We start from the raw sequence: 27,311 nt of genomic DNA, 5'->3' as shown, positions 1-27,311 counted from the left end.
CCCCAGCAGGTGCTCCCTTCAGCCTCTGAAGGCTGCTCGCCATCAGGGACCCAGGTCACCCTGGAGCACCAGTTCCCTCAGCAGGCACCCCAGGGGCCTGCAAGAGTGTTCACTGCAGGAGTTCTGAGGTGGCCATGGCCACCTCCACCTCCGAGAGTCATCTTGAACTCTTTCATCCCATGTTCTTACCTTCACAGGTCAAGAAACACCAGCACGTGATGCTTCAGCTAAATATTGGGTTGACAGCTGAAAGAACTGCACCATGTTTTCTAATCTGCCCTCCAATAGGATCAAAGCACGGGAAACCCAGATGAGAAAAGGCTCCTACGACCACAGCAAGAATGGCCCAGCTGCTCACCTGCTGGACACCGTCACCCTCCCAGAGGCTGCAATGGCCCATCAAAGCCCTCTTAATTTCTTGACATCTTCAGCACAAATACTTCATGAGGAAATAGCTACTTAAAAATAAATAATACCCAGCAAGAAGACTTGACCCAGACACCCCACCCTCCCATGCCAGCCGAATCAAAGCAGCCTTCCTTCCGAGAGCTCTCTCTCCCACTCAGAAAATTAGCACGGAACAGCCCTGCCTTCCTCCAAAAGTCTTCTGCACTCAGGAGGTTCTTGCAAGGGTTGGTGTTAAGGGAAATAAATTCATCGATGTAAAGGGCCATGTGTTGTTTTAGAAAAGAGAGGGCAGGACAACGTGTATGAATACTCACTTTGACGAATCTATGAAGTATATCACAAGTGCACCAATGCTGAGAGCAAAGACCAACACGACCTGCAAAGAAGAGAAAAATGCCATCACTTTAGAGCTGGACATGGGGATTTTTTTGTTTTTTTGACACACGAAGCAGCATTTCTGAAACATGGTATCGACTGTGTTCAGGAACCTGGTCAGAATCGTGTGCCCTGCCTGCCCCCATAGGCCACCTGATGTCACCTCCTCATTGGGCAGTGGCAGCACCCTTGCTCCTTGCCAACAGGGGTCAGGGCAGACTTTTACATCCTTGGGCACTGGGGTTTTTATCTGGCCCTGTTATCTTAAGGTCCATCTTCTCTGCAACTGAAACCAACACACTTCAGGGGGGAAAGAGCAGGTAGACATCTGGGGTGAGATGATTTCTTGTTTTATATGTAACTTAGAACCTAAAGGGACTCAAATACAGAATGCCAATTTTTAACAGCTTTGTTAAGGCATGATTTATATCCCACAACACTCACCCATTTTAAGCATGCAATTCATCAATGGCTTTTAGTAAATGTACCATGTGTGTGACCATCACCATAATCCACTTTCAGAACATCTTCATTATCCCAGTAAGGTCCTTTGTGCCTGTTAAATTAATCCCTGTTCCCATCCCCTGGCCCTAGACAATCACTAAGCTGCTTTCTGTCTCCACACAAGAAAGATCCATTTGAAAAGCACAGATTTGCATGTACAAATGTCCATATGGGCATGTATGTATGCACATGTATACAGACAGAGTGGTAGACATACCCGCTGTGTATAGACTACATGTGTGTAGTTATAACACTTCTCAAGTACTCAGGAAGCAGTTTAGGTGCAGAAAGCCAAATTAGGTAGTACATTTATCCAGTTAAATGACAATCTTCATCCTTCTTTACACACCTCACTCAAAATTAATCACCCTTGATATAAAAGACAGTTTTGGCATCTCCTTCAAACCTGTCACACCGAAGTCCATCAAGTGAATATGTAGAAGATTAGGCTGATACTGATACTTCAGTCTTTACTCAACATTCCAGTGTGTTTATTTAGTCTTTCACAAAGGAGGCAATTCAAGCAAATAAAGGAAGGGTCAAAAATGAAAAAGAGGCCAAGGGCCAACAATTGAGCCTGAGAACAAAAAGTAAACACCATCACCAGCACAGGATTCCCGCCTGCCAATCACAAATACCTTTTAGATATGCTAATATCCTAAAGAGAAGCAGGCTGAAGAGCCTTAGAAGTGCCAGTCTCCTGGGACCACCCCTATAAGGACATCTGCTGGCACTGGCTGATGGACAGAGATGAATCCCAATTCATGTAAAGACTAGCCATGATCAAGTTCTTTGTGCACACATGTGCGTGTGTGTGTGTGTGTGTGTGTGTGTGTGTGTGCGCAAATGTATGTAAGAGAGAAAATCACAAATACCCGCCTTTTGTGTGCATGCCAAAATTGGCTGGTGATGGAAAATAAAATCTGCATGAGATACTCATTTGAAACATTGCAAACCTCCAAGGAGCTACTGGGTGTGGCATGGTGGTCCACACACTATGAAAAATGACAGTCAAAATAACTGGACACTGTAAAGGGAACATATAGTTTCATAACAACTGCTAAAATTTCCTTATGAAAGCAAGCTTTAAAACAATCCACTACTGGGGTTTACTTTATTCTTCCATTTTTTTTTTTTTTTTTTTTGAAAACCAAAGCATGCTCCAGTTGAATCCAAGCAAATTCTTGCAGTCTGTCAGTAATTACCAGCTACCCAGCAGAATCTCTCTGGGCTGGCCTCCTCTTTCCCCTCACACACATTCATTCATATACTCCTTGCAAAGGTAGATGTGAAAACAAAACACACACAGGCCTCCGCTTTATCCTGTATTATCTGAAGGAGGAAGCAAAATACATAGCTGAAGATTAATTTGGAGCTGTGTTGCTATTTCTGTGACCTAAGCACTTAGATCCTGGCCCTGACCTCATTCTCAAAAAGCTGCAAAGGGAAGGGGTGTGGCCAAAACAAAGGGGAAGGGCCTCTTCATTCATAAACACCAAATCCCAGACTAATCCCTGTTGATCTGGCTCCCTGTGTGTGTCTGTGAATGCTGTGCTTCTGTCAGAGCAGGTTAGATGGTCCCATGCCACTAAAAACTGCAGTTACAGGAAAGGAAAGCAAAAGTCCTTGCACATGGCGTCTACATGGCTCTGTAAGGAATTAAAATCTAACCCTCCTGCAATAGCTCTTTCCCAGCATCAGGATGGCCAAAGTAACTAGTGCATACCAGCTGCCTTCACATGGTGTCTGCGATGGGAAGTACTGTATTGCTTCTTTAAGCATATCAGCCAGTGACAAGAGAGTGCAGGGGGAAACCTGCTGCTTTCAAGTATCAGCATCTCTAAGACAGAATAAGAGCAGAAAAAAAATCAGGATGGAAATGACCTCCATAGCTCCCAGGGCGAACCTTCTGTTCCATGGACTATGTTGGGGGACATGTGTTTAGCCAGAAGCCAAACTGTCCCATCCCATGATCCATCATCACCTGCCTCTTTGTGCATGAACTGACCAATAAAGGTAAATGTGCATGGCCTCTTTTAACTCTCTCAATACCTCATTTTTATGTCATTAATGACATTGTCAATCTGGTTCCAGGTGCTTCAGGAAGACATCAACTCTTTGAATTTGTTCAGGAAAACAAGAACCAAGAAGAGACTGGACTTCCACATGGTTTTAGCAAAGCTACCCAGAAGGTCTAGTTTATTTTCTTTCTCTCCCTTTAACAAATCCTCATCGTGTGAGAACCATACTGTAAATTAAAAAAACAAAAAACAAACAACAACAAAAAAAACAAATTGAAGAACACAAAGTGATTAGATCTTATTTTTAATGATAATAGTTATGCTACATGGGGCCTCCAAATAATCATATAAGTACTTATTTGACATATTCTATGCATAGGCCCAAGAGAAACAAAAGATTGAAGTCCACTTGGAGTTATAAAACATACTCTTTTACAGAATAGTCCTTACACAGATACATTCTATGCTATTATCCAATTAGTGGTAAATTGTGCAGTACAAGTATAGTCAATTTATAGTAAGCTATTAACTATGTGGATCATTAAAACATGGAGTCAGAGAAGTGTAAGACCAACAGGGTTTCTTGTCTTGATATCTCTTTATTCTTTTTTTTCTTTCTTTTTTCTTTTGCGGTGCTGGGGATCAAACCCAGGGCCTTGTGCTTGCAAGGCAAGCACTCTACCGACTGAGCTATCTCCCCAGCTCTCTTTCTTTTTCTTTATTAGGTACTGGGGATTGTACCCAGGGCCACTTTAAGACTCAACTACTTCCTTCTTTTCTTTTTATTTTGAGACAAGTTTTCTGTAAGTTGCCCTGGCTGAACTTAAACTTGCAATCCTCCTGCCTCAGCTTCCTGAGTCACAGGGATCACAGACCTGCAGAAGACACGTTTGGGTAACCCTAAGATGGTGGCTGGCATTGAGCCAAGAAGTGGCGCATAGTTAGTGTTAACACGGCGTGATCTACTTTTGCCTGATTAGTTAATGTCTCCTCTGCGCTAGTAGTCAACAGATATTCCTCATTCTTTCTTGATTGGTACCGAGGGGCGTGCCTCAATTGTGCTAATCCTAAACTGATTGGCTGCCTTAGGTATATAAGACATGCACTTATAGGAAGCACCTCGAATAAGCAGCGCCTCTGATAGATTGCAGAACGCAGGTTGCAGATCATAGAACTCGGGACTAAGCCACACCTCTAGATCACAGGATGGAGAACTAAGAACACACCTCTGGGTCGCAGGTTGTAGGACATAGGCCGCATGCCGCACCTCCAAGAAGCAACCCACCTTTAAGAAGCAGTTGGCCTTTGATAAGCGTAGCCTCTCTGAAAGAGTAGCATTCTTTAAAATTAAGCAAAGTCTCTTTTCCTCTAAGCAAAGTCTCTTTTCCTCTAAGCAAAGTCTCTCTTCCTCTAAGCAAAGTCTTTCTTCCTCTCAAAGTTTCTCTTCCTCTAAAACTAAAAGTAAGCAAAGCCTTTCTTCCTCTATAAGCTAGAGAACAAGCAAGTAAGCAAGGAAGCAGCACAGGAATAGAAGTAGTTTATTTCCAGTCCACCTCCGATAAATACTCGCGAGATCGTTGCTGCAGGCGGTAACAAGTATCCTCGGGATTGTTGCTGAGGGCCGCAACACAGACCTGTGCCACCACAAGAGACTAATAGCTCTTCATTCGTAAAGTATCCTTTTATTGAACAAGTTATGGTTACTCTAACATGCCTTCAATAAGGGTAGGGCCACTGGAGATCCCTCTGTGTGTTCCTATAGTCCCAGGGATAGGAAGGATTGAAACCCAAGGGACATGGTAAAATGAGGCCAATGAAAGCAGAGTAGCCAAGACAGCAAAACACACATGGCCTCCAACTGCTGAGAGTCAGAATAATCCTCACGAAGACCAAGCACTTTGTGAAACAAGTCCCAGATTGAGATCTGTAGGCAGGAGCCTCACACAGAAGATCACCTAACGATAGTGCCCACAATACAACGTCTACTTTCACCAGGGCCTATCTGGCTTTTCCCACTTCTTGTAGACTGGAGGCTCCAAATCACCTTGACTTTCTTAGTTGGTACTAACTGCCATACTGCTACTAGGTGATGACGAATTCCTGGGTGATATTTCCAGAGTATGAGATGCCAAGAAACAAAAGCCACTTGATAAATGTCATTGAAACATTGACAATATTAGTATACACTGAGCATACCTGTACTGTACAATTTACTGCTAATCGGATAGTAGCACATAAAGTGAGTCATTGGTTTTCTTAACTCTACGATGAAACATGACATGCAGAGAAGAACCCCATAAAATCACCCTAAGATTTCATCTTACCCCAACTAGAATGGCTATTACAATGGCATGAATGTGGGGTAAAGGTACGCTCATTCATTGCTGGTGGAGTTGTACATTGGTGCGGCCGCTCTGGAAAGCAGTGTGGAAATTCCTCAGAACACTTGGAATGGACCCATCATTTGACCCAGCTATCCCACTCCTTGGCCTATACCCAAAGGACTTAAAATTAGCCTACTACAGTAATGCATCCAAATCAATGTTTATAGCAGCTCAATTCACAACAGCTAGATTGTGGAACCAACCTAGATGCCCTTCAATAGATGAACGGATTAAAAAACTATGATATACAAACACAATGGAATATTATTCAGCCATAAGGAAGAATAAAATTATGGCATTTGCAGGTAAATAGATGGAGTTGGAGAATATCATGCTAAGTGAGATAAGTCAATCCCCAAAAAGCAAAGGGCAAATGTTTTCTCTGATAAGAGGATAATGATACATAATGGGGTGGGGTGGTAGAGAAGAAGGGTTGGAGGGTGGGGTGGTAGAGAAGAAGGGTTGGAGTGTGTGGAGGGAAATGAGAGGAAAGGGGGCATGAGAAGGAAAGATGGTGGAACAAGACACACATCATTACCCTATGTACATGTATGATCACACGAATGCTATGACTTTACATAGTGTACAACCACAGAAACTAAAAGTTGTATCCCCTTTGTGTACAAAGAATCACAATGCAGTCTGCAAAAATAAATAAGTATTTAAAAAAGAACCCCATGAACACGCACAGTGTATTAAAACAATAACAACAACACAAGATCAGTCCCACTTTCATGAGGGAATCTGACGATTATAGAGCATACGGGGAGCTTCACATCCATCTTCCAAGATGGAAACTCTGGCAGACCATGAAGTTCTTCCAAAAGCCTGGGAAATTTCATAGAAATGAAAACTAGTGTGCCCAAGTAGAGAATAGTCCCCCTCAGTTCCTGGAGCTCCCAGGAACAGGCAGATTCAGTGATGTGACTACAAAGGGGACTGAGTCAGGAAAGGTGGCTCTTCGGAGACTTCGCCCATTCTGGAACCTGGATTCCAGTTGCCAGGCTGAGGCCCAAATGCTTTCAATCAGCAGGTGAAGCGACAATGTGGCCTTCAGAGATGAATTCAAGACCTACACAGAGGCGGCTGGCACCAGAATCCTACCACCTGGTAGAACTCTCCTTAAAAAGCAGAGATGCCCTTTTCCCACCCTGGACCACGGAGTCGCCAGCGGAGGAGGAGAGGCTGGGCACCTCTGTTTTTAATAGGCTCTTCCAGAGAATCTGACATGTGGCCAAAAGTGGGAGTTGCTGAATGAAAGCCATTAGGGGAAACCACTTAGCTCAAGTCAGAGATTAATTTACAAATGTCGCCTTAACAATTAGCCCATTAGAACATATGCGTGAGGCCTGCAGGCTTGGAGGATCTGTTAGGAGTACTTGAGAAAGTAGAGAGGAGAATGAATTAATTCTCTCTTGAGCAGGCTATGCACAGTCTCCTCAGTTCACAGTAGAACAAATGACCCTAATTAATGATTCTCCATGTTTGATGCAGAATCCAGCTACTGGCAGCAGAGACCCTTCTCAGAAAATGGACAATTTTCTCTATGTGATCCCCAAAGTATTAAGCTATAATTTCTAGATGGCAAAATTTACTATATACAGAAAAAACAGATATGAGAACTACCAAGATAAAACAATCCAGGGACATTTCGTTTCTGAGAGATAACATCATTCTATCATCTAAGTTATCATGTTTGGTCTAGTGAGTTTAACAACTCCAACAAACATTTATTGAACTCCTATGCACAAGGCTCAGAGTGAGAGCCAGAGGAATACAAAGCTGATACTCCTGAATCAGGCTCAGAAGCATGGGATCTAGAAGTTTAAATCACTCAGGAGCACCTTGTAGATTTAAGAAACGAGACACACAAATGCTTCATATGGTCAAAGGAAGGATCAGGTGTAGAAGTAAAATCACCTTCACTGCAAACTATGAAAGCAGAAGGGGAAGAGAAATGCAAGGGTGGAAAATTCAGGAAAGGGAAAGAATTCCTGACACTCTAGGACCACCTGAAGGGACCTGTTCTAAGGAAGGACAGACACCAAGCACAGAGTATGATGGACTTGGGAGGAAAGCACAGGGCCCCAGTAAACAGCATTCTCTCTTTAAGTGTAACACTTAATCTCTCTGGGACTCAGTTTCCCAATCTGTGAAAAGATGGGATTAGAACAGAAGAGAATTAGATGATATGTCAGTTAACTTTTTCACCACGAGCAAAAAATCTAATGAGAACAACTTAGAGGAGAACAAGTTTATTTTAGCTCACAGTTTCAGAGATCTCAGTCCATGGTCAGGCCCGTTGCTCTGGGCCTGAGGTGAGGCAGAACATCATGGCGAAAGGGTGTGGTAGAGGTACCATGTGCTTGGCTCGTGGTAGCCAGGAAAGAGAGAGTGAGGAGCCAGGGACTAGATATAGTCCAAGGCCATGCTCCCATTGACCTGCTTCCTCCAGGTATCCCCCTCCTGCCACCCAGGAACCCATTCAAACTATTAATCAATCAAACAGACTAACCCACACTGATGACGTTACAGTTCATGTAATCTAATAATTTCATACTTGAACATTCCTGCATTGCCTAAAACATAAACTTCTCAGGGGACATTAAAGATCCAAATCATAACATGTGGGGACCTTAGTAGGTAACTGCACACAGGAAAAGAACTGAGAATCTTAGCTTGAAAAGGTAGCACTCTTTCCTTCCAATTGCATACCCTTTGTGCATAATTAAAATTCAGCATGATGATAATAATGTCTGTCACTGAATCTGTGTCCAAGAGGATTGCTATGTAAAATCAAAAGCACACTCCCCACAGATACTTCAATTCCTAGTTTTTGTTTTCAACAGTACAATCAATTGCTCATGTCATATGTCAGTCCACAAAACTGACATGAGACACAGTACGAATGGACTTAGAGAGGCCACTGGTCAGGTGGCTCCTGGGTCTGGGTCTTAGCTGTGTTATAAGGACAAGGGATTAACTGTGTGGTGGTCTGCCCCAGTCCCCTCTCCTCCTGCCTCTGGGAGTCTGAACAGCTCATGATTCTGCAGGTTTTACCCCCAGAAACCCTTACTTCTGAGTCTGGGTGTTTTCTTAGAGGAAAAAGGGAAGAATTTTTTCATAATATGACAAGTATAGAAATATGTTTTTTTCATTCTTAATCATCAATGGTTCTTAGTAGAAGATGTAATGTTGCTACCAAGAAAGGAACTTCAGTTATCATAAATTTTAAAAGACTTGTAAAGTATAAAACATTTTGACAGCACCATTTAAACATTCAAATGTCCCCTAAGATCCCCACCTAACATTCTGGCATATTACATTTGACTTATGGACGTGCATAAACAAAAACCCTGTAAATTCATTCACTGGAAACAAGACACCAAACAACCGTGTAAGGAGAAATGTATTCCAGGTGAAAGAGAGGGAAGGAAAGAGCTGCCTTCAGTAGTTGATATTGGAATCATGGCAGTAAAATAACATGCATGGGGCTCCCAGGAAAGAGGAGAGCTGTGGTTTATTCACATGTAAGATTTTGGGTTTTGTTATTGTTGTGTGTGTGTTGTTTTCTTGTTTGTTTTCGGTGCTGGGGACTGAATGCTGAGCCTTGTACATGCTAGGGATGTGCTCCACTGCTGAGCAATACCCTCGGTCCATCATTCATGCATACAGAAGGAAGCCTAGCAAAAATGTCTATGATTTTACAGTGAGTTAGGTCCAGTGTTTCCCCAAATTCAATACTACGAAGTCACATTCAGTATAGAATGGACTGAATTCTTAGGTAGTACACAAAAATTAGAGGTTCCCCTCCCTAAATAGCTTCAAATGATCTCCATTGCTCTTGGCATGAAGGAAAAAAAAAACACACTGACAGAGTTGACAAGTCCTTGATAACCCTTGTCCTTTTCCCCTCTCTGGCTTTATCTCACACTCCTTCCATATCTAGACTCCAGTTACACAGATCATTTAGTTCTTCTCATTCATCATTTGCTTCCTACACCCCTACCTACCACAGGACCTTTGTACAAACGTTACCTTCTTTCTAGAAGATTTACCTCTTCTCCTAGGCTACCTATCCTTCAAAAGTCAGCACTACTGTCATTTCTTGCTCATTTGATGTGAGAAGTTACCCATAAACACAGTCTGTTCTTTGTTGCAATTAGCACAACAGCAATTTACCATGTGTCTGTGCTATTGTTTGATCATTTGCTGTCTCCTCTGCTGGGTTACAAATTCTATGACAGCAGAATGCATGTCTGCTTTTAGTCAATGCTAAACTGCAAAGTGCTTCCATCAGTATTTGTTAAATAACCAAATATTGGAAGCAAAGGTTGGAAAGTGAGTTTGCAGATTAACATGAAAGCAAAGGAGAAGTAGGAGGACATGACTGCCTTTACTATATGAGTCTGAAACCTCTCACAGAGGTGAGATGAAGTCCCAGGCTATGGCAGGACTGAGGAGACACCTGGCTGAAGCTGAGTGGGGATGAAGAACTCGGTAGTGGAGGAGTCCAGGATCCACCAGGAGGGATGATGGGAGCTGGTGTCGAGAGCAGAGAGTCCAGGATGGAACCACTGCTGAATGGTGGGGAGGCATCAAAGGGGGCACAAGAGGAGGATTTGGATGGCAGGGGCCTCTGGAGAAAAGCTCTTGAACAAGGAGGAGCATGGGGGTGGCAGAGAGCTCAGTGGTCCCTGGGTTATGAAGAAACAAGGAACTTCCACAGGGAGGCACTAGGGAAAACCAAGGAAAATAGATTCACCCATGGCGCAGACACGGGCAGCGCTAAGTGAGAAGTGGAGAAGTCGGATTTGAACTCAGAATCTGCAAAAGCAAACCGAAGCCCCGTCACGAGGAGGTGAGGCGTGGAGACAAAACAACGCAAATACCAACCTCCAGACAAGAAACGAATGAAGGTACCAATTCGTTTACACACACGCACACTGCAAGGGACATGGAGATAAAACTGATCAATTACCACTAATGCTCAATCCTATCAGTGGTTATTAACCACCTCTATGCCCAGCATGTGGTCTCTTTAAATCAGGTCATTTCCAAATGACTCTATCTATAGTCGTGAAGCCCTGGAAAACAATCAGGCTCCCTCTTAGTGTAAGCTACAAAAAATAAGTGTCTTATAAATCACGTGGCTGCTGGTATGGAGACACAATTAAGCTCAATAATGAGCTTTTGGTGGGAGGGCAGAGATGAATTTCCCTAATATAGAAAGAGATGGAGGGTCTGCTTTCCTTCTGGTTTTTAATGTTCCCCAAAGAAGAATCCAGGATATAAATTACAAGCTCATTGCCTGCTCCCTTTCTTTCCAAGTGTTCATCTTGCCCTCACTCTAGGGTCAGATGTGTGAGCTTCTGCAGGGTGGTGCTCCCCAATTGTTACAGGGCTGTACATCCTGGATTTTGTTGCCAAATGCACTAAAGAAAATTCTCATCTCATTTGGCCCAAACTAAAAAAAAGTCAAACATTCTCTTCTGAGGTTCCAATTTAGTATAATTAAGGGAAACAAGGAAATGAAGAAAAACCATTGTAACTGTAAGTCAGAAAAATTTCCCTAAAACTTATGTCTTTTTAACAACATTGAAATCTTACGTCATCGCCTCATAAAACTCATAAAAGGTTGCATTTTGCATAATTTTACAACGACATCAGAACTGATGCACTGACAAGCAAGATAAAATCTTCCGTTGGATGTCTCAAGTTCGAAAGACCTTTCCCGTCTTACTATTGAAAAATCTGGGAAGGGGGGAGTTCCATCTGCTGGTGGAGCTCCCAAGTTTGCAGTTAATGAGCTTTTAGAGGAGCTGCCTCGTCTGGCTTAAGTGTGCGTGCCTTGGCCAACTGGATTTTTAATTTAATTAGGTTTATGAGAAGAGAAATCTATAGCACTGTCAGGTCACCAGTTGCTACTCACTGTCACTGAGGACTAAATTTATAGCCATCTCTGCCCTACTTCTCAAATCTTGCCAGTTCTTATATAAAGGCAAAACTAGAGTCAAGCAGGGATTCAAACATATACTTGAACAGCCATATTCAAAGCAGCACCATCCACAACAGACAAAAGATGCTAGCAACCTGGTGTCTACTGATGTGCAAATAAACAAAATGATAGGTACATACCACAGGTGCTTTTTGGCTTCTAAAGGGGAAAAAAAAAAAAGGAAATCCTGACACATGCCACATCATTGATGAACCCTGAGGATAGTATGCTGAGTGAAAGAAATCAGTGACAAAGGCCAATATTGAATGATTCCACTCACGTGAGCTCCCTGCAGGAGTCAGATTCACAGGGACAGAAACATGGTGGTCACTAGGGGGTGTGGGGAGGGGAGAAGGGGAACCCGCATTTCAATTTCAGTTTTACAAGAGGAAGAATCATTTGGATAGATGGTGATAATAAGAATGATAATAAGAATATATGATAATAAGAATGTACTTAGTACCACTGAGCTGAACACAGATTGACAAATGGCTGAAATGCCAAGACTTTTACACACACACACACACACACACACATACACTATAGCACACTTTTTTTTTTTTTTTTTAAATGGACAGGATATTCTGAGCACCTCTAAGTGGAATCCAGAAGTCTCTTTACATTTAGGACCCCAACAGACTCATTCCCCCACGAGTTTACTTATATCCCTCCCTCCAGTAGCAATGGCTAGCACCCAGAAACTTGTTATTACGTACAAGTGACTCTAGCCTCTCTAGATGTTTGATCATACTAAAGCTGGCGCCTCTTTAGTGTCCAGAATCTATCCCCCACCTAGCCAGGGAGACCCTATGCGGGTTTCCACTTCCCCATCTCCACACTCCTCCTCCCTCCTGGTCTATCACCAGGGCTCAAAGCTGGCCTTGAATTTCTTAGTGATCAGGGCTCTGACTGGAGCCAGAATCTATTTTGTCTTCTGGTAACTGAAGCTAAAACACCAGATATGATTGAAAGTTTCAAAAGACCGTGCCCTTGATCCTCTAACCACTTTACAAACACATAACAATTCCCTCAAGAATATAACACAACAGACACAGGGCAGGTGGTCTCCAAGTCTCAGCCTCAAGACCAATTTGTAGTAATGATGTGGTCACAGCGTCTCAGTGGGTCAGCACAACATTGAAGAAACCTTTAGAAATGACCTCAAATCCACATCTTGGTGGCAATGATTTTGACACCAAAGGTCCTGGCCAAAAATGATGAGCAGCTATTCCATTGACAAGACAACACTGACTCCAACATTGGACAGGCTTTAAAATCCTTTGCTGCCCTTGCAGAGTTTGACCACGAATGTGCGGCCCACACACTCTGCACCTCAGGGGCCACACTATTTTCTGCTGGGTAGACCTGCCTGCTGGCTAAAACCGGTGGGTTTGCCTTGGTAAGTGCTGTCAGGGAAGCCAAGGAAACTCGCAAGCTATTTTTGTTAAAGTTTATCAAGGAATAAAATTCTAAAAGAGAAGACCTCCCCTACCTTATCTACTTCTGACACCTCTCCTGCCTTCAAAATGATTTTTTGAATTTACTATTAAACTCTGACTGATAAGCTACCCTTCCTGAAAGAGGTAGGAGGTTTTACAAGATAGCATCCTTCATGCGCACAAATTCCTCCTCTCACAGCCGGGAGAATCAGAAGGCAGGGTCAGCGGCACAAATCTGGACACATACAATGACGGACACCCTGAGCAGGGTGGGTACCCCAAATGCTGCACTGCTGCTAGTTGAGAAAGGATGAACTGCAGCGTCGGCTGCTACCTTGCTTCCTGCAACCATCTCACAAATATCCCTGTCAGTCACTGAGGATCAGATGATAATAACTTGGCCCAAGGTAACTAGAGTTCTGGCTTAGTGGAGAGTCAGGAAACCACCTGTGCCATGACACAAGCTTCCGGCCCTCTCTGGGTTTCTTTTATATGTGAAAAAAGAGAAAAGGAGACTAGAGAATGTCACTCATTGTTTTTTCAAGGTCATTTACCAAAGGGAGAGCATGTGTGGGATGTCCACCTCTGCTTCATGTCTTAGCGTCTTCAACAGGTGGACCAGGTGCCCGGTTAAGGAGAAAATGTGTAAAGGACTTTTTATTTCACATTTTTAAGAGTTTGACACTGTTGTCTGGGAGGAATCAGCACTGAGATGGGCTTCTTTAAGCTTACCACATAGCTTTTCCAGGTCTCAAATGGATATGTGGGAAGAACTGACACCTTTGCAGGGCTTATAGGCTCTTATTGTCACAAATCTGTCTGTGCATTTCAGCATGATCACCGAATCCAGCTTCTCATCTGCTCCATTAAAAGATTGCCAGGCACGAGAATTCATTCCTATGAACTTTCCCACCACTCTGCAGTTCTTCCTTATTCACTCATTGCACAAAGTTGCTGAGTGTCTGCCCACCATAGAGCTGAGCTGGCAGGGGATATGGAATGGAAGAAGAATGCCCCTGCTTCATGAACCTGAACTCAAATTCCATCCATACTGTGCAGAGCAGGATGATGGATGCCATGATGAGGTTTCTACCATCAAATGCCTTTGAGACATTCATGACCCAGATCAGTGGTTCTCAAACATTAAGTGTACAACAGAATGATCTAGAGGGAGGGACCTGTCAAGACACAATTGCTGAGGCCCATCCTAGAGTCTCAGATTCAGGAGGTCTGGGGAGACCCAGGAATCTGCATTTCCAACAAGTCACAGGTGATACTGGTGCTGCTGATTCGAGGGCTATATTTTGCAGATCACTGCCTTAAACCATCATAAAAGAAAAGCCTATCCTCTGGAAATGTTCTGCTTACTTTAAATATGGGCATGAAAACATTTTAAATTGGTTAGTTTTGAGTATGCACTATTTGGACAAAATTTCCTTAAAATATCTATTAAAGGATGAGTCCCCTATTGGGGGACATCACATCCTCTAGCACCACCTACCAGTGGTTCCCACTGAAAGTCCAGCCTAATGGTGGAAGAGAAAATGTATTAAATGGCATTCCAAAAGAGAGAAAATTGGTCAGAAGCCTTTATTTTGAAATATCATTGAAACTCATTTTCACAGATTTGACGGTGGACGAACTGGATAATGTCAGTAAGGTGTTTTGCTTTTTCATTTGACACATCTTGTCCATAGAAAGGTACTACATGGATTTAGAAATGATAGGGCACTGATATTAATAAAAGCACTGAAACCCTCCCTTCAAATCCATGGGCTTGGACTTGGAAGACACTTCCATCCAGGATTACAAGATTTGTAAAGGTGGATCTGAGGAGGCTTTGGCTTCCAAAGCAAGTAAACAAAGTGCCACAAATAGAAAATTAAAATACATCAGTCCTGACAGTCTCCAGCTAGGGTATTTCAACTTTATAAGGGTGTGAAAGCAACATGAATTCAGTAGGAATTTGAATTTTGTATCTGGATCATTTCCTGGGCTGGTAGTGATATTTGCTAGGACCTTCTCTCATGATGCTGGGCAGTGGTAGTGAGCCTCAGTTTCCAGTCAGTCACACCATCAAGAGTGGAACAACCAATTCACAGCACGCCATGTGACTAAGCTCGGGTGTTCAGTTAGGATGTATTAAATGCATTTTCAACCTGAGATATTCAATTTATAATGGATTTATTGGAACCTGACCAACCATAAATCAAGGAGCACCTGTATATTATTTATTTTAGTGTTGGAAAGAAACAATGTCGAGGAAGAATGGTGTTCACCCAGCTTCCAAAAACAAGGGAACCAAAGGTCACGACGCTGTCCATCTTTCCCAGATGTTCCTACGACATGGGGAGAAGGGGTTCCACCCCCTTCAAGAATGTACAGGAGGTAATCTGGCTTCTCTTGCATGCTCTGTGTGACCAGCTTCATCAGGACACTGGTGTGCTTGACAGGTCCTCTGGAGCAGCATTCACATCTGTCATTTTAATTTGCCAGTCCAGATTTTGTTTTAATTGATATTTCAAATGCATATGGTGGTTGGGCTGGGTTTTTTCTTTTTTTCTTTTCTTTTTGGTTTGTTTTATTGTTTCTTTTCTTTCCTTTTTGCTTCTTCTACCGAAGCTTCCTGACAGCAAACAGTGCCAAGTCTGTGTGCATAAGTGGTTCGAGTTCCATGTTTGCCTAATGTCCTGGGATAATAATTAAGAGCATCTCCTCTTCACTTCTCTTGTGTGGATGTAAAGAATATGGACATCCAATTTAGGTTGCACTTGGGCCCTAGAAGAGACCTAATACATCCCGACACCTGGCTGCTAAATCCAGATCTCTCTTTAAAATCTGTAGTGCTCTTCTAGCCACGCCAGGAGAATTTCTGGTTCTTGCTTCATAATCTGATGTACCTTACATACCAGCAGGTGGATGCTGATGACTAACACCCCCAGGTTCCTTACAAACACACACTCCACATGCACTCCCAAGTGTGAACCCCTTCCCACACAGGCATGGCACAGGAGATTCTCTGAGAAGCTGGTGGCCTTTCTATGACAATAAAGGTCCCTTGATAAATGGGCTTTTTTTTTTTTTTTAAGGTCTTGTCTGGCATTGACAGAATGGATGAATTGGTGGAGATGATGATATCAGACTTGTTCCTGGATGCTGACAAGGAAGAAAATGTGGATCTCAAGACTTTGGATCAAAATCAACCCATTAAGCCCAGCTCCTAAGGTCACCATGGGAAGTGACATCTGCAGATGTGAAGGAGAAATCTGGTACAGCATGTTTTCAAATTCATTCCTTAGGGAGGGAGCCATCCAGCCTGGATCCCACACTGAGCCCCAGTTTTGGTGGAGTTCGGGTCTGTTCCTATGTTCTTTGTACTTAAAAACAAAGTGGGAAGCGGTGGGAATGAATGGCTCGTGGCCCATATTTCTAAGGAAAGTGTTCAGCCATGCTGTTCGACCATGCAGGATGGGATGGTGAGATTATGGCAGAAAGTGCGTCTCTGCACTGCTATCTGAGCAAGTACAGTGATTCATTAATCACAGGCCCCAGCAATGACTGAACAAAAGCCATCACCAGCAGACACTATGCCAGTGCAAAGAAATGCAATGCTCACATCTCATGCAGAAGTTCCCAGCAACCCACAGACGAGGAGGAAGAGAATGACCCCAAGAGGCTTGGCCAACCCAAGATATAAATGGCTTTCCAGTGCCCCCACCCTCAAATGACTAACTAAAACACTGTTCCAGCTCTGGTTTGAGGATGGATGGTCACTTCCATATGAGCATTTCAGGGACTTCTGGAAGAACCCTCTGTTCCCAAAAGATCTCCCCATCGAAGATTTTGACATTTCACCATTAGGGACTATTTCCTTTGAATTTTATATTAATTCTTTCTTGGCCTTCTTAAAAAGCAGAAGGAGTAATAAGTAGATCCACACTAAGATGTTAATGATTTAACACAGTGATGTTGAAATTGTAGCACACTAAATATCCACTTAGATTAACAGTTAAAAGTACTTTTCCAAAGAGTTTTCTTCCAAAGTTCGATAATTCGGAAATCTACATTTTCATGGTAAATACCTTGCACTCTCTTGCCCTGCAATTCTGACATATTTTGAGAAAAATCATTTTAATGTATCAGATGCTCTCAGGGAAGAATGTGATAGTCTGTAAAACTCAAGTTATACTCCAGAACGATTACATCAGCTTCTCTGGGGCAGGACCAGGCATCAGTTATTTTCCTGATGTATTAGAAAAAGAAAACTCCCTATGTAATTCCAATGTGCAGTCAGCTGAGAACCACTGATTACATTGGCTTGAAAGCCATGATTATTTGGGCAGTCCTGGGAGGGATCTTAACAAGAACAAGGTAGGGTGGATTGGAATTTGCAAGGGCAGTCAGTAGTCTAGCTGTGCAGGAGAATCAGGGACCTACCGTGGGGAACACCCTGGCCTCTAAGGTCCCCACTCGCATGACCGTGGAGCAGTGGTCCAAACAGAAGCTAACCCAATCATTAAGGAGCCAGGTCACCCCATATACACACCATCCCCCTCCCTGCAACCACAGTGATAGGAAGGCTGCTTCAAGCTGGATCTGGGAGGACACAGACCAAATAGAAGGCTAGCTAAGACAGAGCTCTGCAATCACTGGGTCATTTGCTGCCACCTGGATTCCAGTGACCTGAGTTGTTTTGTCAGGCTGTTCCCAAGCTCTGCAGGATGCCTAGAGCAAGCAGAGCCCTCTTACTCCTGCTACTAGGGGCCTCTGGGGCCTTGTGCATAGTTTGGCCCTCAGCACTAGGGTGGGTGAACAGCTGCTTCCTGTTGGTGGCAATGCAGATGCCAATTATTGCCAAGAAACTGGCAAGGGGAAAAGGTATGAGCATAATCTAGCTAGGGAACTTTGCAACTCTGAATCCATCTTTTTGAGCAAAATGGGGGTCAGGTACAATATACAAAGTCCCTCTCTGTGGCACTCCATCTGCAAAACCTAAGGAACAATAGCACATGCTCTTCTCTGGGAACTGGAACGGGAGTGAACATAGTGAAGGCCAGAAGTCCTTGGGATGATGGCTCAATGTCCCCCAAAACTTGAGGAGGATTTTCCCTTTATTCAAACTCACTTGCAGAGAGGTCAGGAGTGCTGTAGATCAGAGCCCTCCAACAGAAAAAAAAATTTTTTTTTCAAGCCATGTTTGTCATTTTAAATGTCCTAGTTAGCCACATTAAAGAAAAGAGAGATGATATTCTTGTTTAAAGTATTTTAGATTTAACCCAATACATCTAATATAATTCACAATATAATTAATATGAAAGATCGTTAGAGATATTAGAAATAACCTGTGCACCTGACACCCCAGGGCAACATGTCAGATGGGTTGTGACAGATGTCTTATGAAAATTAGTCTTACTAAAACAACGCAGCTGCTTTTAATGGAAAAATATTTTACATTGCTTCTGTTTTTAGATTTGTATTTGAATTAAAGTTAAATCAAAGGAGAAATGCAGCTCCTTGGTTGCCCTACTACATTCCAAGTGCTCAGCGGGTCTATGCTGCCAAGGGCTACTCTATGGACAAGTCAAATCAAGAAGTTTTCCATGGCAGATGCTCTTGGACCCCATAAGTAAATAAAAGTTTCTATTCTCTTTCTTCCAGTTCAGGACGGGGATGCTCAGAAGCATCCAGAGTGATGTGGGCGTTCCCTCCTCTCATGGAAAGAAAGTACTGTGGTGAAGGGCTAGGGCCGTGTAACCAGATCACTTCCCAGAAAGGGAAGAGTTGACAGCTCTCCATGCTTCAGTTCCCACATCACTAGGAGGGGAGGAAGAACAGCATCTACCTCAAAGAGTTATAAGGATGAAATAAGTTAATATATTTGTGAAACGCTCCCAATGACTCGGGCATTCAGTAAGAACCCAACTGGGTTTTTCCAGATGATCTTACGAGAAAATGCAAAATAAAGCTCTCTCACCCATAAACAGCTGCCCACCTTCTGGCCGCTGCTATCATTCCCTGGTTCACTGGACTTCTAATCTGATGCAAATCTGATGCACACCTTGGAGGAAGAGCTCAGATCATCTAAGATGTCCTAGAACGTTTGCCCTTTCCCGTACTTCAAGCCATATCTTCCTGGTCCTCCAAGATGAGAGCATGCCACCTCTCCCAGGTGGGGCCTGAACCCAAACCAGCTCCTCCTGAAAGCTCCCTGACTGCCCTTCCCAAGGCTGTGCATGAGTTGTGAGCGTGAACTTGCACATGGCCCTGATCCTTCGCCTCATTTGCATTTCCATCACCAGCATGTAATCCCTTGGCATGGCTTTATTATTTACTTCTTTTCTTGTTTACTGCTTCTGTCATCAAGAGCACATGAACTCTATAAGGACAGGGGCCTGATCTGTTTAGTCCTTGCTGTATCTCCTGTACCCAGCTCAGCACCTGGAGCATAGTATTTGGGGCTTCATATACAGTTATTAAATAAATGAAGGAAGGAATGAGTGAATGAATGATTGCCTTCCTTGACATACAGATTTCTCTCCCCTTGCTTGATATTCTAAAGCAATTTTCAGTTTTCACTTCGAGAGCACTTGATCTCATACACCTGACATCTACACTGAACAATTTTTCTGTGTGTCTTGATTCCTCAAGTAGACTCTAATTCCCTCGATGTTATGTCTTGAATGTTACATTCTTCCTACAGTCCTGTTAATTCCTAGCATCAATGAATACTTGATGAATGAATGGGAAGGGTGATAAAAGAAAAAAAGGCACAGACACTAAATTACTTTTCTTGGTCACACACAGTGGACTATTTCTACAAATAATAATTTTTAAAATGAAGTAAATATATATACACATGCATCTATATGTGCTTGTTATGCTTCTCCTTCTAATTAAATGAAGCTATTTTTGCAACTGCTTTCCAGTCCAAGAGGAGAACTGTAAAGAATAATGCTAAATGTGAGATCGTTAAGTTGGTTTTCTTTAATTATATGGCAGTGTTTCAAAAAAGCTTTGAGTCATCTTTAAGATTCCTTGCCAGGGGTACAGCACTCCACATTTAAAATGGCACTTATCTTATTAAACACATTTCTATTGCAAATGATTTTTCCCAATAAAGCATCCCTTGGCAAAGAGCTACCATTTCTTCTAAACCCCCTACCACCACAAAAAAAAAAATGGAAATATTATAAAAAAGATGAGAAAGCTTGAAAAGTTCCCTTTATCAGAAGTAACCAGGGCACATTCTCTAAAGCAAAAGAAGCATTTACCCTCTACCCTTTTCTTTGATTTCAGATCCTAGAGCACAAATAAATATCTTCTCTAAGAGAGTTGTCAGTAAGTTCTCAAAATTGACTGTAAATTAAGATACAAACATGGATATACATTCATATGTTCTTTCTCTCCCTTTTATTCTCTCTCTTCCAGTCTCTTGCTCATTCTCCCTTTGTTTCTCTCTTTCGAAAAGAGAAATCAGTAGATTGGTCACATGCAAGTGTAAATTCAATTTCTATCAGAAAGCTGAGCTCCTGAGCGATTCAGCATACAGACCAATCATTTGAAGTGAAGTGGAAAAAAAACCACCAAGTCCAGTAAAGGCTAAATTATTTTCTGAAGTACTTATCACATTACATGAAGAGTCTATTATGATAAGCTATTATACTTGCAAGATGAATTGAATTCACTTTCACACAACTCATCTATTCCTAGAGAAACAGATAAAATTTTTATAGCAACCTGAAAAGGTTTGTGGAATAGATATAAAAAAAGATCAATACTGTAAGATTTTCATGTCAAATTGAGACAATAGAAAATATGGTCCAAAGCAAGGCCTCGATTTCCAATAAAAAAAAAAAAAAAGGAGTTAATCAGGAGTGGCAGAGACTCATGGTTCAGGCTGGAGGGTCTGGGAAGGAGCTGGCAAAGGCTGGTGAAGCTATAAAGGAACATGGGTGCGATAGGAGGTAGAAAACAAACCACTTATAATTTCATTTTTCCCAAACGTATTTACTAGTCTTTTGTCATATGCTGGGCACCATTCCCAGCACGAGGGAGACTGCAGAGAACAAACGACCTGCAGCTGATGTTCTGGTGGGAAAGGACCCCACTAGCACTGGGTTATAAAAAGACATGCACAGTTCCATGTCTCCACGCACATCCAGGAATGGCAGGGATTCATCTCGTCTTCTTTTTTGTCTTGAGGGTTTTCCTTTATGATAGGGCTAGAAATTTCTCCTGGCTCTATGAGCTTTGCTTGCAAACAAGGAGCTACCTCTCAGAGTCTCCTTCCCTCTTCCCATTATCAACCCCGGGGAGGCAGTTAACGACCTTTACAGATCATAAAAGATTTCTTCCAGCTCCTTTCCAGTGTGACTATCCTGATTATAGCCTGCAGGTGTGGCCAGCCTTGAACCACATGCTATTTATAGACTCAAAATCCAGGCAGAATTTATATCACAAGTGACTAAAACGCAAACCTCTCCCAGGAACCGGGACGCTGAACAGATCCCTTCTCCCCGAAGTCCCAGAGGCAGTGAGGATGCCCTACACTGTTCTTCCCAGAGATGCCTTGAATCAGCATCCTCCCCTCTCCCCAAAGAGCCTACACAATAACTGAGTTTATCATTTAAATGGTGCTATACTGAGAAACAAAGCCATTTCCTTGTTAAAAATGTGTTTGCTGCCTGTCCATTTATCTGTTACCTTGGCATTGCTCAGTAATAATTTATTGCCCAGTAAAACACAGACACTAGCAGGGTTGCTGAGCCATGCCTGCTGGAAACCGCTATTTCACCCTCGCGAAGGCAACCGACAAGCCAAAGACGAACACGAGTGAGTTGGATGCTGCAGAGCCTGGCTGGCCAGCCCCGACTTCATTTGCTGTCCCAGGGACACAAAAGGGAGGCAGGTTTACAGACCTTGGGAGAATGGAGATAATTAATAATTATCTACTGCAAGAGGAAATGGATTCAGTTTAGCCCGTTAGCCAACTGCCAACAGGTTTCCTTTCTAGTGGATGGTAAACCTCGCTGCTGCAGAAGCCATCTCGTGGTGAACTTTGCAGGGAGAGAAGCTGAGAAGGAGAGGGATGAAAGCTGTATCCTGTTGCATCCTCTGTAGCGAACACACAGCAATCAGTCCTAAAGTCTCCGTGCAGATTCCTGCTTCCATACATCACCCTTCAGTGATACCCTTGGGTGTGCAAGGGCTTTTCATCCGAGGGTCTCACAAATGACCACTGCGTTGACTGCACAGAAGTCAGATCCCTTTCTGTTTGGAAGGCTGAGGTCTCTGAAAGCCTGTGCCAATTGAAATCTCATGAGCTAAGGTTGGAAGAATGGCTTCCGGATTCCCTTGTGATTGCAACATCAGTTTCACACAAGTGGGAGGATCAAAGGAGAAATGAACCCAGGAAATCTGGGCTCTTAATCCAGTACTGATATAATGGGGACAGAAGAAGTCTCCTCAGAGCCAAGGGAACTGACCACCAAGGAGGGGTCCATGGAATGGATTAGCAAGTCACTGACTGGTACTCTGAGAAGGAATCAAGATTACGTCATCCTGGGCTTGCACATGAGAGGAGAAAATTGGAACCCAGTGAGAAATTGGTTTTCCAAAGTCAAGGGTTGACTGTGGGTCAGAGAGAGAGGCAGATGAGGGAGGAGGGAACTCCAAAGCTCAGGGGCCTGCCTTCCACCTGCTGACGGTTGCTCCCCTAGAGCGGCCATGCCTAGCCTAGCCACTCACTCTCAAAAGACAGAGTCACACAAACCTCACAAAGCACATGGACATCACCCCTTCTCTAGGAACTTCTCAGCAGGCTGCAGGGGTCCACCATCATCCCTCAGCAGAGGGAGGAGAGCAAAGGAGTGAAGCATGGGACTCTGTCATCAGGGAAAATGGAGGCAACAGAGGTTCAGGCCTCGCCAAGGCCAAAACCATTTAAGCAATTAGGCAGGGGCAAATTACATCACCTTCCACCTGTCCTCATGAGGAAAGCCACTGGTTTTGCAGAACGGGTCTACTAGGAAGACTCGGAAATGTCCAGCAGGGGTTCTTACCACCCCTCACCCACACAGGTTCTTTTTGTCTCTAGGGGATGTCCCTACTCCCCTGCCTTCAGGCTCTTCTCCACATTCCTGATTCCTACAGGCTGAGGAGCTCTATTCAGGAAACTTTTCCTGGCCACTCCTGTCCTCCAGCACATCTTTCTTCTCTGAGCAAGGACAGCGTGAACACCACCAATCTTCAGCACCCACTGGGCTGCTTCTTAGAATGAGCATCGCAGAAGTGCACAGAATCAGTGTCTGCTATCCATTTTCACTTAAGTTAATGAATGCCTCTCTACCAAGACCCCTCAGGAGCTGAGGCCACCATCTTGCTTTGAGAATGACTCTGAGGGCACTTCCTTTAGAAGTCCCCACAGGTGCCAAATGACTTGCAGATGTCTTGGCCTAACCCCAGGCTCGCACACTCAGATCTGGATCCAGGTTGAGAATAACTGTCCTGGAGTACCTCACACAGCAATAGGTAGATAGCAGACATCAGGACCACTTGCTGACTTTATGCAGTAAACACTGGTCATGGAGAAAGAACTGGACTTGAAGTCAGGGGACCACCACTGAGTGGCCCTCCAGAACTTACTTAATCCTCTGGTCTTCAGTTTCTTCACCTCTGAAGCAGACACCTCTGCTTTGTGGATCACAGATGTGGTGTTTCCAATGCAAATTCAAGTTCAGTAAATAAATCCCCCCACCTCATTCAAGAGAGATACCTTTTAAGACCCCTAGGAATGCCTGAAACCTTGAATAGTATCAAACTCTCTATATACTAAGTTTTTTTTTCTACATTCCCTACAGCATTTCCACATGGAACCAGAGTCAATCCATCCTTCTGTGTTTTATACCCTGGTATCTCCTTGTATCACTACTTTTATACTCTGGAGCCATTATTAAGTAAAATACAGGTTATCTAAACACAAGCACTATGATACAGCAACAGTCTATCTGATAATCAAGATGGTTACTAAGTGAGTAACAGGTGGGTAGCATATACACTGCAGATACTCTGGACAAAAGAATGATTCACATTGTGAATGGGATACAGCAGGCACAGAGTTCTTCATGCTACCTAGAATGGTGTCTATGTAAAAGGTATGAACTGTTGATTTCTACAATTTTTTTCATGTAATATTTCCAGAATATGGTTGACCATAGGTAACTTAAACTGCATAAAGGAAAAATCCCTGGGCAAAGAGGACTAATGCACTCAATTTGAGGTGTCCTGTACTATGAATAAGGTCAGGATTCACACAGATTGAATCAGTAAATACCTTGAGTTAAATCCATAGTGGGTAGGTATCAAAAAGCTAGTAACTGGGCCTGGATGGATAATATACTAATAACATAATACACACATAATAACTAAATATAGTAACTATAAATAAGTCATAATATCAATTAATAATAAAATAAAATACTAATAACAAGCAAACTTTGGTACATATTTTATACCAGACACTATTGTAAATATTTTACTTATATTAACTCCTTTAATCCTCTTAAAAATATTAGGAAGTAGGACCTATTATCATTATCCCCACTGTATAGCCGGGGAAACTGAGGCCCAGTACTACTAGGTAATTTTGCCAACATTCCACAGCCAGGAAAAGCATGCAGCAGGGATTCTTCAGACCACCGGTCATTCCCAAGATGTCAGCCAGCTGCAGGGTTCATCCCTTCTTTTTGTTGTCTCTGCCCTGAGTCTGCTGAAATGCTCTCAGCCACCTGCCCTCTCCTTATGGGGAGTTTTGTCCTCCCTGGGATGCAGCTCTCCTTCCTCCAGGATAGGAGAAGAGGAGGTGATGGCTCACCAACAGTGTCCCCACAATGTTTGCAGGACTGTGCTCCAAGTCAAACTCTAACAGGAAGGAGCAATCCATGGGGCTCAGATTTAGGTCCCTCATGAGTAAAAAGGCCAACTAATGCGAAATGCAGAGGCTGCACCAGGAGAGCTCTTCCATGATGCAACTAGGCCAGGCTGGGAGAAACTGTCCTGCAAGCTGATGCATTTTTAAAATTCTGAATGATTAACGCCTCCCCCCCAGGGAGAGGAATTGCTGGGAGGACCTCAACTGTTTCTCCAACTCTGGGTCTGCATGCCAACCTGTCAGAGAAGCTGGGACTGATCACAGCACCAGCACTCAAGCTCTGCCCCAAACAACTGGCCACCAGGGAATGGAGAGTGGCATTCCTCCTGGGACTCATTCTCTGGACTTCTGGAGTCACTAAAAGGACCCTGATCAACTATCCATGTGACTGGCACTATCATCAACACACATCCTTTAGACCTTCTCACCACTCCAAGTGTCCCCAAGCAGGTCTGAGGGGTCATCAACTTTCACCATGTTATTACAATAGTCTCCTAACTGGTCTCCCTGCTTCTGTTCTTGATCCCAAGCACCACAATGGGAAGATGCCAATTCTCAAAGTCACCTAAAGTCACGAGTTATTCTCATGGGCACAGATATTCACACCTTTCCATTTCTAAGATTCCATGGAGGAAAAGGGCACTGGGATGTGTCCTTTCCCTCCAAACAATTACAGGTGTATCCTTTCATGACTCGGTAAGAGCTGTTCCTCCAGCTAAATCACAGCACACCCATCCCCATTCACAAATGAGCATGGAGAATGTTTCAAGTCTGTCTTGCTGCTGATATGTTTAGAATCAGCACACTCTGCTGCAGACCTTTATGACAATCTGTGTCACTTAGCATGAGTCTGCCCAATGTCATTTCCATTTAGGTAATTGGAAAAGAATTTGCCTGGTACCTACTGTGTCTCTGTAGTACCTGCTAGGTACTACAGAGGACCAAAGAGAAATATAAAATACATGTGTTTTCCTTTAAAGCACATATGTTTCCCATGGGGAGACAGAATGAATTATCAACAAATACACAGGCAACCTTATCAGACTGTGAATGGTTAAAGAGAAACACCAGTCGACCAGAGATAATAAACACCCCAGGAATTGAGAAGCAGATCATGAGTGTGACTGGGATGGCTGGGGAAATAATCTATCGATAGCAACTAAAGTGATGAATGTGTGAAGTGTAAATGAATGCTGGCACCGAGTCCCAAAAGGCAGCAAATATTTAGTGTGCTGAATTGAACTGTGGCTGCGGTTCCTGCATTTGGGGAAAGAACAAAGTATTCTCCAAAATCTAGCCTCAGTATTATGGAAATTCGTAATGACAGTGAAGACCAAATATCATTTCCTCTGCCATATTGAGTCACCCAAAGAAAACTTGACAATTAAAGTGAGTTATATAGGATTTGGTGTGATAAAAGTTAGGAATCACATGACTTCATTTGCTAAAGAATATTACCTCAGCCCAGGAGGGACACTGAGGGATAGCAAAGTCATTAATGCGTCACAGCTAAGGGGAAAAATAAGTCTTCCGGCTACTATTATCCATCCTCTGCTAGCTGATTTTGTGAAGTGAAACAAATTGAGTAGACACAGCGTATTACATTGCAAATCCTTTATAGACATTCCTTATAAAAATGGCTTTTTCTCATAGAGTGAAATGCACCTGAAGAGCCCCTTGTGATTAATAGGAACATGCAATTCTCGACAAGGAGATCTCAGAAGTGTTCCCACATCTTTCATTTCATTTTTTTTATGGTTCTTTTTTTTTTTTTTTTTTTTTTTTTTTGTCTTGCGGGGCCAGCAGACCTAAAGAATTCCATTAAGTTTGACAAGGCTAGTTTTGAATTTTCAGCAAGTCTTTCAAGACAATGTGAACTCAACAACATTTAGAATCATTCCATCAACTATTAACTTAAATATTTCAGTTGGAAGGAAAGAAACCGGCTGGGAAGGTGTTTAAGGTTTCTTATACAGATTTTTCAAGGACAAACAGAAAAATCCGAAGGCAGCCTTTGAAAACACTTAATCTCCCCACCTGCTCCTGTGGAAATTAATGGTGGGAAGACAGAAGATTTGGGAGACAAATCTACCCAGGGTGTCAAAATCCCCACTGGAAGACAAAGGGCAAGGCGGAGGGGATTAATAATAAGGCTTTACAGTTAACTGGTACTTTTCTTCAGGGAACCTCAACGTATTTAACAAAAAATACTTATTTCCCTGTCTAAAAGAGGCAGCTGATGAATGGTCAGAC

At 43.0% G+C, this 27,311-nt stretch overlaps 1 protein-coding gene across 16 annotated transcripts in view; it reads right to left on the bottom strand.

Moving 5' to 3' along the window:
- KCNMA1 (potassium calcium-activated channel subfamily M alpha 1) overlaps positions 1-27,311 on the bottom strand; it is a 710,543-nt gene that overhangs the window by 349,114 nt on the left and 334,118 nt on the right. For all 16 annotated transcript variants that reach the window (XR_013763654.1, XM_079138788.1, XM_079138796.1 and 13 more), the window contains exon 3: positions 723-784. Coding sequence is in view for 15 of the 16 variants with exons in the window: in XM_079138788.1 (XP_078994914.1) it covers positions 723-784 (62 nt within the window). In the remaining variant the exon portion in view is untranslated. The remainder of the gene's footprint in view (positions 1-722; positions 785-27,311) is intronic.

Source organism: Sciurus vulgaris (genome assembly GCF_902686455.1).
Source record: "Sciurus vulgaris genome assembly, chromosome: 4".
Classification (NCBI taxonomy): Eukaryota; Metazoa; Chordata; class Mammalia; order Rodentia; family Sciuridae; genus Sciurus; species Sciurus vulgaris.
The sequence above is the reverse complement of the archived record's forward strand: the minus strand, read 5'-3'. Positions and strand labels throughout refer to the sequence as shown.